The following is a 13,392-nucleotide window of genomic DNA, read 5'->3' as shown; positions in this document are numbered from 1 at the left end:
CACATGACTAAGGCACAAATTTACAGAATCTAATGGTTGGTTTAGAAATTAGCTTTCTATCATGAGGTAGGCAAAAGGATGATTTATGAAAACAAAAAAGCTCATGACTATAATTTTACGTAGTTGGAGAAAAGAAAGGTCCCTGAGTTTAAGCCATCTAGTATCATTAGAGGGCATGTGGTAAAAAAATAAATACTAATGATAAAATCAAGGATAATTTGTATGCAATATCAAATGATAATTGTCTTTAAAGGAAGAAAATTACCATGCTAACTTGAAACAATGACATAAGTTATGGGGCAGGAATTAGCATCTCTGCCTGATTTACTTATGATTTCAGTTCATAAATGAAAAACATTCTTTATTTAAGTTTGGTCCTTTGAGTGAAGCTGTGATTAGATTTCAGATTGGATCACTGTTTCTTACAGTTCAGGATCAATACTATCTAAAGACAAGGGCTTGAAAGGTCAGCTTAGCAGTGGAGGCTGTTATTTACCAGAACTGAAGCCATTGAAAAGCCCAGCAAGTGACACGGGTACACCTTAACACAAGCTGGAAATCCCTCTCTAAGCTGGCCAATGGTCTCAATCTCTCATCTCTAGGGTCCCCTAAATACCCAAAGGATCATTTTGAAATCTTGTCTGATATCTGGTTTTGGGACGGTGGGTACTAGGGATTGAATCCAGGGGCTCTCTACCACTAAGCCCTTTCTATTTTGAGCCAGGGTCTCAATGAATTATTGAGGCCGGCCTTTAACTTGCCATCAGCCTGACTTTTGTCTCTGGAGTCACTGGGGTTACAGTCATGTCCATCTCATCTCATTATTTTTTTTTTTTAAAGATCTTCACAGTGTTAACATTTTAAAGCCTCAAGAAAACTGTCCAGAGCAAATTGTTCCTACTCAAGAGAAACGAGCTCTAACAAGGAACAAGGAAAGAGTGTAGCACAGGTTACAGAAACGGTTAAGTACAGGGGATGACTCAAAGATACCCTAAGCAAAAAGTATAACTAATGTTTTCATTTAGAATGGCAATATTTCTAATAATATAACAAAAGCCACAATTTATTAAGTCCTTACTCTGTGCCAGGCATGCCACTATTAGCTTTTACATGTCATATGTTTAAAAAGATAAGCAGCATTATTCTCATTTTGAGGATGAGGAAAATTAAGATGTACAAAGGGATATATAACCACCAACAGCAACTTTAAAACATACCCAAGACTTGCTGATTCAAATAATCATACTTTTAGCACTATGTTATTGATACTGTTATTTTTCAGATGCTTTAACTATTGTACCTTAATTTGTCTTGTCTTCTATTCAATACGTTAATTTACTTTCTATTTTTCTCTTCTTTTTTTCCTGACATTTTTATTTAAAAACAAAAAGAAAGCAAAAAAAAATCAGATGTTGTTTCAGATGGTATGAAAACACAAAGCAAAACCTAAATTCTTCTAAGAATAAACTCAATGGCAAAAGCTGAATTACAAGACTTTGTCCCATGTTCCCCTATAGGAATCAGAAAGAGCCTTCCTCCTCAAACTTTCACCTACCAGTTACCAAGCACCTGCTATGCCAAGAGCGCTATGCTAAGTGCAAGGGAACTACAACAGGAGCAAGATTTAAAGTGCCACTGAAGCCACTCAGGACACAAGTCTGTCTAGCACAGAACAAACATTACCAATGCACTGTGCTAAGTGCTGGAACAAGCAGAGTGCTGTGTGAGCACAGGCTGCAGACAGGGCGGGGCATGGGGTTTTGTTTCCTTAACAATCCAAACATGATTATTACTGCTGTATCTTTCATCCACTAAGTCATTTAGTGTTTTATAGTCAATTTTTTTCCAAAAATCTCAAGTTAAACTGCCAATCTTACCAAATTTCCACCTATTTTAGTTTGTCCTTAGTTTATTCTCTCCAAAAAAGGCCTAGACTACATGCTATCTACTTTACTGAAGACTTTCCTGACTCTCCTAGAAAAGTTAATCCTCTCTGCTGTGTACATCGCTTTCTGATAGCACTAGCCAGCCATTTATAATTACTTATGTCCTCTCTTGTGTATGAAAACATGAGGACCAAGTCTTATTTCTATCATACTGGGGAGGCTCTCAGTAATCATTTACTGAATTATCAGAGGTCTAACTTTCTACACTAGATTAACACCTGAACAACTGGCACAGGAGTTAAAGCATAAACTATATCGTGCTATACACATTGTTTTAGTTCTAATCTTGCTCTGATGATTTAAGTCTCTTCAGAACACTAAAATAGAATTGATATTATCACTGTTTTCATTTAACCCCCAAGTTGAGTTTCAAGTATTTAAGTTGCATTTTAGAAATAGCTTTAACTCATCTATAAATAAAATATGTACCAGCAAGAAATCTTGGGGGAACTATGCAACTGCCCTTGCTTGTTGTGATACAGTCTGTGATTCATAAATCTCAATCTGGCCCAAAACTAATGTGGAGGAATAACCTAAGAAACTATCCATCTGTGAACTTTTAAGGTGAAGTGAGTTGACTACATGATATTCAGAAGAGGCTCAGAGCTCTAGTAACACTGCTGGTGGCCTTGTGTGTGTCCCTGGAAACACAGTAAATGGTATACCAAAGTTGCACAACTCTGAAAGGGTTATATATAAAAAAGAGGCCTGAAAGAAGTATGTGGCCATAGGACTTCATTCTAACTCAACCTACTCCACTTGGCTATAGATGTCAGACTTCAGAAATTCGGGAGATTTGAATCTTAAGTTATGACTGACTCCACTAATAAACCTGCTCCTTACTGCAGTGGTTTTCAACTACAATGAACAGATCAAGATTCCACTTTAAAGCAAAGCAACAGGCAGGGGACTCAACATATTTTTGGCATGTATAAAATGAAAAACTGCTTCAGGCCATAAAGTTATTGGCTTAATTAAAATCACATGACAACAAGTATTCATTATTAAATATTATGATAGGCAGGAGGACTGAAAGTTCAAAGTCAGCTTCAGCAATTTAGCAAGACCCTCAGCAATTTATTTATTTATAAAGATAAATAAATAAAAAGGGCTAGGGATGTGGCTCAGTGGTTAAATGCCCCTGGGTTTAATCCCTGGTACCAAAACCAAACAACAACAAAAAAAGTGGATGTTATCTTAAGAAAGAATCTGAGCCAAATTCTCCTTTATATATCAGAAACTAAGGTATGGAGCTGGGGGCAAAGCTCAGTGGTAGAGCACTTGCCTAGCCTGTGTGAGGCCTTGAGTTTGATTCCCCAACACTGCAAAAAGAAAAAAAAAATTAAGGTGGACAGAGGTTGTTTATTCTTAAAGGTTGTTAGTAACAGCTAGTATAATTTTATTCATATTTTTGTATTCTTTGAGTTCCCAGCAGTTGCTGGCATGTATTCCATAACTCCATAAATACTTGTTATATGAATGAATAATTAAGTTAACCTCCTTTAGAAGTTAATTCTAATGTTTTAGTATCTCGATAATTAAGATGTTTTTGAAGTGCTCATGTTTTAAATTAAGACTTGACCTAATTCTTATTTTCAACCTATGTAACTGACCCAACATACGATAGGAGCTCCAATTAAAAGCTGCAAATTCGCATTACAGGAAGTCCTTGAGGCCTGAGAGCTGTGGAGTTTTCTTAGGAGCTATAGTTCTCAACATGGCTCCTATGAAAGGGTTCTCACTGTTCCCAGCTAACAATATCCAAAGCCCAGCAAGAGTAATATATGCTCTTCTTGCTTTGGTGATTGATCTTTTAATCCCTTTTTAATATCCTTTGCCCTTAAATCATGTCCCCCACAACTGAATTTCATTCTCTCCATTGGAATGGTTCATGCATGATCCATCTGTTAAACAATGAAAAACAACAAAAAAAAGTCTTGTAAATTCATCCCTTATTTCTAACAAATAAAATTGGTTAATCAATTATATCCCTTATGAATTATATGCATGGAATTTGTTTTATTTATCTTTTGATATACACAGGGAAAAACAAAAACATTCTGAGGCCTAATCTAACTATGTGCTCAATTCATAAGTTATTTTAAAAACATCTCTACTAGGATTTTACAATTATTACTAATATCATTAAAGTTCCTTACTTGAGCTGGGTATCTCTGGGACAAAATTGTAGTCGATCAAAGTCTTTAAAAGATAAAAAAGAATAATTACTTAGGACTTTACAGAACAAATCTGCTATTTTCAAAGTCATCTAAGTGGCTGGCTTGCACTTACCAAGTCCACATTCCCCTACTGCTACAACCTTCCCCTTATTGTTTTCAGCAAGATTTAGCAAATCCATTAAGTAAATGTCAGGATTATCCTTTTCAAATTCTCCACATCTTGTAGGGTGACATCCAACTGTGCTGAAAAACATATCTAACACAAAGTAATGTCTTAGGATTATTTTCAAAATCGTTTCACATTCATATTTAATATTTAAATATAAGAGAACAAAAAGTTTCAACTTTTTTTTAGTCATATACTGTTTTAACTACCAGAATTGCATTATGTTAATCATGTAAGAATTTGCGGAAAACCTTAACAAAGTGGGACATGAATATGAAAATTGTTTTTCTGTGTTAATAAAATAATTAATTCAACTCTTTCCAAAGCTTGGTATTTATTGAGCATTACATAATGAAAAGTGAAATAATTTCTTGAAATGTTATCATCTAAAACAAAAAGAAATGCTGTCATCTAATTTTATTTATCTTTTATATTCAGTGTTCACATGACTATCATAATTCCTTTATTTAATATAACAGTTAAAATATATTCTCCTTAAAAGGTTAATTGCAGAGGTGACTCAAAAAGGTAAAATGGAGAATTTGTTATTCTAATAAAAAACACCTGGTTCTGGTGGTGTATACCTGTAATCCCAGTAATTGGGGAGGCTAAGACAGGAGGATCGCAAGTTCAAGGCCAGCCTCAAAAATTTAGTGAGGGCCTAAGCAATTTAGTGAGACACTGTCTCAAAATAAAACCCAAAAGAGCTGGGGATGTGGCTCAGTGGTTAAGCACCCTGAGTTCAATCCATGATACCAAAAATTAAAAATTAAAAAAAAAAAGAAAACAACAAAACTTAACTATTGGTTTTGACAGCTTTAATCCTATGGAACACAAATGAGAAGTCAAAGATGGGTTTGAGGGTTTTAACAGGTACCTCATCTGAACCTGCAGAGAGGGTGGAGCCTCCTTCAGGTTCTCATGCAGATGTTTACAGATAAAAGGAAGCATCAGATTCCAAATGTGTGAGGACACAAAGTGCTTTGAAAGGACTGGGAGGGGTTAATAGGGAATAACTGGGGAGAACTTCTGAAAGCATATCTGTTTGAGAACAAAAGAATGAAAGAAAATATTCTTATGTACCCACAGAATTCCTGGGAAGATGATTATTTTTATGTCCTTAATTACTAAATAAATGTCAGTGTATCCTGAAAAAAGTGTGCATTTTAGAAAGACTGGGTTTTTTTTCAAATATTTTTTATTTATATATGGACACAATATCTTTGGTTTTATTTATTTATTTTTATGTGGTTCTGAGGCCTGAATCCAGTGCCGCACACATGCAAGGCAAGTGCTCTGCCACTGAGCTAAAACCCCAGCCCCGAAAGATTGTTTTTTTAAAAAATGCTTTTAATAACATTTATGCATAAAGGAAACACTTGTATTTTAAGAAATTATGTAGACTATCTAATTTCTGGGTATCTAGCAAATTAGACATGCAAAATCAAAGTAAATAAATGAATCCCAGAGAAATGAGGTGTTTTATGTAACTAGGAGTCCCTTAAAAAATCAATTCCAAAACTTTTAAGATTTTTTAAAAGTATAAAATGTTTGGACATAAAGTGATAATATGAATAATTATATATATTATATTGTTATTTGCACTCCTGGGGTCTTACACAGTGTCTAGTTCACAAAATAAATACTTATTAAACAAATCCTTCAGAGATCCAGATTTTTTAAAAAAGCAACTAAAATTTTAAATATTAGAACTATCTTTATTAATTGTTATGAGAGGGTTTATCAAACATCTGATTTACCAATGAATACTCTGAATTTGTCATGTTTATCATGTCCCATTGAAATCAACCCCTTTTCCGACTATTTCTAAGGTCATGATCATTGTGCTATTCCTGAAGAACTTCTCAGAAAGACTTCTTCAAAATTACTTAATTTGTATATTTTTACTGGTAAAAGAACATTAGAATACCATTTGTTTGTGCCAGATTCAGTGCAGCTTTACTGTCTTGCAGATCTCCACCGGTAATCATAAACTGAAATAGAAAGACGAGAAATAAGCTGACTTTATCAGGGCATCAACAGTTTTCCCAAACACTCCTTCCTACTACTTCTTCGCAGCAAAATGCCTTTTCCTTTTACCATCGTGTACCCACATTCCTTTAAAATTCAGCTGGGGGGCTGGGGATGTGGCTCAAGCGGTAGCGCGCTCACCTAGCATGCGTGCAGCCCGGGTTCTATCCTCAGCACCATACCAACAAAGATGTTGTGTCCACCAAATACTAAAAAATAAATATTAAAATTCTCTCTCTCTCACTCTCTCCCTCTCTCTCACTCTTTCTTTAAAAAAAAAAAAAAATTCAGCTGGGAAGATCATCCCTGTGTAGAATGACACCTGACTGTTCTACACACACAGTCCACAGGAAAATTTGTCACTCCTCCCTAATACAGTGCACTCAGATGTCAGTCTCTGATAGACCTTGAGTTCCTTGAGGTCACAGATCATATATTATAAAAGACTGAATAACTAAAGACCTGTGAATTTAGAATCCTGTTAACATAAATCAGTGATCAGCTATATCAGTAACTCAGTAATGTCGATTAATTCAAAACAGTTCTCTAAGTGTAGTCCAGGAACTCCTAGGAGGTATGTGAGGTTGAAACTATTTTCACAATTATACTAAAATTCTATTTGTCTTTTTTCACTCTCATTATGTGACAGTGTACAGTGAGGTTTTCCAGAGGCTGCATGATGTGCAACAGACTGACTACAGAAACAGATGTGATAATTCATACTTCTATTCACTCAGCCATTAAAAGATTTGAAAGAATGTAAACAATCCACATAAACAAAAGCTTTTGGGGGGGCTTAGTAAAATTTAAGAATGTGAAATGGTTCTGAGACTGAGAAGTTTGAGAATTGTTGAATTACTGTAATGTACCATAACAAAATCTCTGTAGGGAATTTATGGCTCTTGGAAGTTAAACATATTTCTAGAAAGACAGCTATCAGAACTCATCCAATGGTTAATGCCATCTTTGCTAATCTGTTAAAATGAAAATGTCACTGAAGAGCCATGTGTTGATGACTACTGAGCAGTGCTGTTTAAGGTCCACACTCTTCTGAAGAAGAGATTTGAGCTCACTCCTGGATATTTTGTAAAGCATACTTCAAGGGTATCACTAAGCTAAAGTGGAGAATTCAAGCTAGTTATGGTGGCACATGACTGTATTCCCACAGACTCGGGAGGCTGGGATAGCAGGATCACAAGTTTGAAGCCAGCTGCAGTAACTTAAAAGACCCTCAGTAACTGTAAGATCCACCTCAAGACAAAAATTTAAAGACTGGGATGTAGCACCTCTCATTTCAATCCCCAGTACCAAACATTTTAAAAATTAAAAAATAAATAAAATGCAGAATCCATTTAGGTACAAATGAATTCTAAAGAGAATACATACAAATACAAAGACAGTGGTGAATGATAAATAGGTATTTTCATATAGCAACTCAAACCTCTAATATGATGACATTGAACATCTATCTATTCAGGGAATGTGTAGTCACAATTAAATCCCCAACTGCCTATAGAACATAGGATATAAAATATTTTTAGAAATATTGGGAAAACTTGCTTGCTTATTAACATTACCTAATTCTTTAAAACCAGACCAGTTGCCCCATATAATATTTTAATTTCGTAAAAGTTTTTAATCAAGTCTACTTTTTACATTACCTGTAACTTTTCCATGTAGTGGAAATAAAATAAGGGCAAGAGTAGAGGACATAACTCCCTCTCCCAGAGTACAAGGACAATGCTTATCTGACAATGGTGGCATCCACTGCATGAGTAAAGAAGTTTGTTTACTTTATGCCAGGTATAACACCAAGCATTTCTCCATTGAATATTTTATTTAACCTTCCCAATTCTATTAGTTAAGTACTATCATCATCCCCCACCCCTTTTCAGGGTACCGGGGATTGAACTCAGGGGCACTCAAACACTGAGCTACATCCCCAGCCCTGTTTTGTATTTTATTTAGAAACAGGTCTCACTGAATTGCTTAACACCTTGCTTTTTGTTGAGGCTGGCTTTCAACTTGCAATCCTCCTGCCTCAGCCTCCCCAGCCACTGGGATTACAAGTGTGCACCACTGTGTGTGGCTTATCAATTCCTTTTTATGGATGAGAAAACTGAAATCTAGAGAGAGAAAATATTCCAAATTACAAAGTATGAATGAAGCTGGAGCTAGAACCCAGGTTTGTGATGTTGTAACTGTGTTTTTAGCCACTATATTATTTCTGTAAGATACTGATGAAATTCCAACTTGGAACAAATTCGCTTCAGTTCTATTATTCCTGTTCAGTAGTTTATATAGGTTTGTATGTGAGTAATTAGAAGTGAGAAGAATAAGCTGGGCACAATGGTACACACCTATAATCCCAGCAACTCAGGAAGGTGAGGCAGCTTTACTGGTGAGCTACACACCCATCCACCTTAAAATTTTTTATTCATTTATGCAGCAATACTGGAGATTGAGCCCAGGTGCTTTATCAAGCACAGACAGAAGTGTGAAGAATAAATTATTCATGGCTGACACATGAAAGTTTAGGTACTTGGTATTATCCCCAGTCCTCTTCGTTTTGAAACAGGGTTTCGTGAAATTGCTAAGGCTTGAATATTCTATCCTCTGGCCACAGTCTCCCTAGTCACTGGACCTACGGGTGTGGGTGTGTGCCACCACACCCAGCTGGTCATGTGCCACCACACCCATGTCTTTTTGATGATCACTTAATTCTAACAAATACTAGTATATTAGAAAACTTACTAAAAGTTGCCTTTTAAGAAGCCTAGTACTTCATATAGATTTACCACTTATTGCGTTACTGATCACATGGAAGAACTATACATGAGGTTTATGTAACTTAAAATGCTGTGACAGAATACTATATTTAATTTCTACTAACTTGAGAATATTGCATGTAGACAATATATATTCTAAGTGTGTAGTATTGGCTTCTTCCCTTTTATTCTGTGAAATTTTAACTACAATTTATTTTAAACATAAAAAAACCCAAGAATAATAAAAAACAGATGTTACCTTTTTAACACCAGTCTGGATAGCTCTCTCTATTACATCCTGTAAGTCATCTGTACAAAACAAACCATTCATAAAGAAAACCTAATAAATAAAAATTCACTTATCTATAATTTGGTCATCTCGAAATAAAAATATATAGAAGTAATCATATGTACTACATCAAAATCAAATCAATACTGTTTGAAGAATAGTTGTCACATAATACTAGAAATAGCAAAAAGCTTAACAAAAAAAGAAAAAGAAACCAATATAAAGCAAACTAGATGAATAATAAACTATTAATCGAATTGCATTTTTATTCAGAGAGAAAAATTAGGAGACTCAAAAGATGAATTTGGTAACTACAACTTAAAAGTCACTTGTCTTGGATTTGAAACTTGGCAATGTATTTTTTAAAAAGTAATTTATTTGGGGTAGGAGTGTGGCTCAGTGGTAGAGCACTTGCCTACCTAGCATGGGTGCCTTGTTTTGATTCCAAGTACCACAAAAAAAAAAAAAAAAAGGAAACAACTATTAAGATTGTTTATTTTTGCTAGGGTTTTCCTGCTTGCACTGCCTCCCAAAATATGACATAACATTTTTTTTATAAATCTCAGTTAATTCTATATTTCTATAATTACCATTGCCATTAAGGAAAGATAATCTGTTTTCTGTTTTTCTGGACAGTTGTTTCTTTGCCTTTTCCTATCATTCATTGTTAAATATTGTAAACAATATATTTTTCTGGGGAGAGTAAGCTCTGAGAGGCCGAAATAATTGAAGAACAAAATAAAATAATCATATATAAAATCCCTTTTTTATTCACATTACTCATCAGAGTAAATGTGATTGGAATTCAGTTGATATTACTTCTGAAGTACCTATAAAATTTCTTTTAGACAAAAATACCAACTTATGCAGCTTCTGCTAAGTACGTCAACTGGTTTTGCCGGCTATTATAAGCTGCAGTAATGCTAATATTGACCACAAAAAAATTTATTTCATAAACACACATATAAACATACATACACATATAATCACAAAGCATGAAATTCAGTAAGTGCTAAAAAGGCAAGAAGAGTAGAATATATGTTAGTCTATAGTCCAACTGTACTGTGATAGTAGGAGCAAATGTGACTCCATTTTGTTTTATGACTTCATCCTGTAAAACAACTATGCCAAGTAGAAAAGTCATGACTGGGGCAAGATATTCTTTTCCTTTTGCTATAGAAACCTTTAAGAACATGGAACTACTTAATGGGGTATTGTTTCTGTAACTAGGGTGACTGGGCTAACTGTGATTGGTTAGGCTTCCCTCCGCTTGACTGCACTGTCCCGCTTCTGTAACCTGGCTTGCTTGCATTGTCTAGACCCCCTGAACATCCCTTTTGCAGTTTTCAGGCTTATAAGGAGTGCCCTTGCAATTGTTTGGGGCTGATCAGGGGAACAGCTTTATGTTCTGGTCAGTCACCACTGGTGTGCTTCAATAAAGGCTTGATTCGATTATACGTGAGTGGTCTGGAAGTCAGTTTATGAAACCCTGGTATGAAGCTTTAAGTATAATAGTACTATGTAAGTAACACATAAAGATGTCATCCAAAATTCTAAGTAAAGTAGAAAAGGTAATTTTTGAGATTAGGCTTAAGAAAGCTAAGTTACTTTTCTTCTTTCAAGTGACATCTAACATCTACTACTACCTGGTAGCACAGGAAGAATAGTTTCTGACTTGGCTTACTGAAATGTGTAATTCTACTTCATCCACAACCACAAAACCAACATTTCCTGTTTGCATTTACATAATAAGTAGAGTTATTTTTCTAAGGCAATATTCAAGACTTAGCTTATTGTAGAAATTCTGCCTTTAAAAATCTGTTGCTGCCATCATTCCTTGCCTAGTCTTACAAATGAACTTTAAAGATAAATATAAGCCATTTTGCCTTTGGCTAGGCCCTCCCTCAATCTTTAAAGGTAGTAGTACCTGGTCTTCTAATACAGTAGGTATTTAAGTAGAAATGTGGATGAAAGGGGGAAAAGCAAAATAGGAAACCAGATAGCATTATATCTCCTTCTCAATCACGCTCCTACTTGTCACTCACTGAAAATGTTTTTGAAAAACTAGATACACTGATGGTCTATAGTAACTGATTTTTGGATTCTGTGTCCTAATGTTCATTTGCTTAATGGCTTACTATCTACTGGGCTTGCACACCTGGAATTCCAGAGACTCAGGAGGCTGAGGCAGGAGGATTGTGAATTTAAGGTCAGCCTCAGGAACTTAGTGAGGCACAATCTCAAAATTGAAAAAAAAAAAAAAAAAAAAGGCTAGGTGGTAAAGTGCCTCTGAGTTCAATCCCCAGAACCACTCTCTCCCACAAAAAGACTAAATACCAACTATTTGTTTTTTGTGCATGAGATTACTTGAAGTACTATACTCAAAACTAAACTTCTATAGATAAGAAGGGCTAGACTAACACAGTTTTAATGGGTACCTTATAAGTAAGTGTTCAGGATCATGTTTTACCAATATAGCTTGTGTGTGATTCATTGATAGTTTTACCCAAGTTGCATATGACTTCTTTGGGGTTTTTTTTAACCATCAAATTCTATATGTTACTTTTTTTTAAATTGGTTCTTTTTAGCTATACATGACAATAAAATCCATTCTGATATTATTATTCAATCACAATAACCTCTTTAATATTTTTATTTTAATTTAACTTGGTTATGCTTTTCAAGATCAGCTTAAGGCAGAAAATTTGTCTTTACAGAAGAACTATTTATCTTAATAAAAAAAACTTACCTTGATGCTTCTGAACCCCCCTATAAATTCCTCGGAACATAGGATCTGTCAAGTTGACACCAATATCTGCAGAGAGCCAAAAAAGATAATCCATTAATCAATAAAAGTCTTTATTTGAATCTTTAAAAAATAAAACTCCTATTATTGAATTTGTACTCACAAACTCATTCATTCAAACAGTATCCAGCTGCTAGCCACTTGTTAGTACTCTGCTAGATCCATGGGATACAAAGATGAATAAAATGTATCCCTGTTCTTAAAAAACTCACTGCAGAATTGGTAAGGCGGATACATTAATAGGCAATTTTGAAATATTAGAAGTGAACACTGAAGCCATCCATGGTGGCACATGCCTACAATCCCAGCTACTTAGGAGGATGAAGCAAGAGGATTACAAATTCAAGGCCAGCCTCAACAATTTAGTGAGACCCAGTCTCAAAAGAAAAAGGATTGAGGATATAGCTCTGTGGGAGAGCACTTGCACAGCCTGTGTGAGGCCCTTGATTCAATTCCCAGTACACACACACAAAAATTTTTTTTAAGAAATAACACTGGTGCTATGGGGCACAGAATAGGAACATCCAACCTAGTCTGGCAGCTGGCTCAGAAGAGGTTTCCAGAAAGAAATAATCACTGAACTGAATCTACAAGGATGAGTTCTACCTAGTAGAAGAGAGGAGACTAGACAGACAGCAAAGCCTTCAGGGTGTAAAACAATACAGTACTTGAGAGAGCTACAGGCTTTTCCAGCTGGTGGAAAGAAGCAAGTAAAAGGGGTTAGCCAGGAGAGGCTACACCAGTTATGTAACAGACACTTGTCTTTAAAAACAAACAAAAATAGCTGGCTTTGCTAAAAGTGACGTCAAGAATTAATAAGTTTTATTTTTCAAAAGAAAACAGACTGGACAATTCCCTGATGGTAATTAAGAGGAAACTATACCTCCAAACTAAAGCCTCACTTTTTGGGCTCAGTAAATCATGTCAAATCACTCAGCAAGTAGGGCATTTAAAATTGTTTCAGATTTCGTTAACCTGTAGATAAAACTTCAAGTTTACAGGGAACACAGGGAATTAAAGAACAAGCTAAACAATCTAAAAGATAGGACATTCTGTGGGACAACCGGCTAAGTTCCTTCAGCACCACAAAAAAGAACCATTAAAGGATTTGCAAACTCCTGCCTGCAGCCCACTTCCTATTTTTATTTGCCCCCAGCTGAGAATGATTTTACATTTTAAATAATTGAAAAAAAATCAAAAGAATAT

General features: G+C 35.2%; 1 protein-coding gene across 4 annotated transcripts in view; it reads right to left on the bottom strand.

The window, feature by feature from the left end:
* The window catches only part of Tatdn1 (TatD DNase domain containing 1), a 32,644-nt gene that overhangs the window by 10,717 nt on the left and 8,535 nt on the right, over positions 1 to 13,392 (bottom strand). For 2 of the 4 annotated variants that reach the window (XM_026406980.2, XM_077801458.1), the window contains 5 exons: positions 12,130 to 12,195; positions 9,351 to 9,400; positions 6,223 to 6,286; positions 4,239 to 4,382; positions 4,106 to 4,148 (listed from right to left, as the gene is read on the bottom strand). In XM_026406980.2, coding sequence (XP_026262765.1) covers positions 4,106 to 4,148; positions 4,239 to 4,382; positions 6,223 to 6,286; positions 9,351 to 9,400; positions 12,130 to 12,195 — 367 coding nt within the window. Of the gene's footprint in view, positions 1 to 1,300; positions 1,365 to 4,105; positions 4,149 to 4,238; positions 4,383 to 6,222; positions 6,287 to 9,350; positions 9,401 to 12,129; positions 12,196 to 13,392 lie in introns of those variants that run through there. The other 2 variants (XM_026406975.2, XM_026406991.2) reach the window with 2 other exon arrangements.

The sequence above is a fragment of the Urocitellus parryii genome, chromosome 7, assembly GCF_045843805.1.
Source record: "Urocitellus parryii isolate mUroPar1 chromosome 7, mUroPar1.hap1, whole genome shotgun sequence".
NCBI lineage: Eukaryota > Metazoa > Chordata > Mammalia > Rodentia > Sciuridae > Urocitellus > Urocitellus parryii.
Note: the sequence above shows the minus strand (reverse complement) of the source record. Positions and strands in the feature narration are given on the sequence as shown.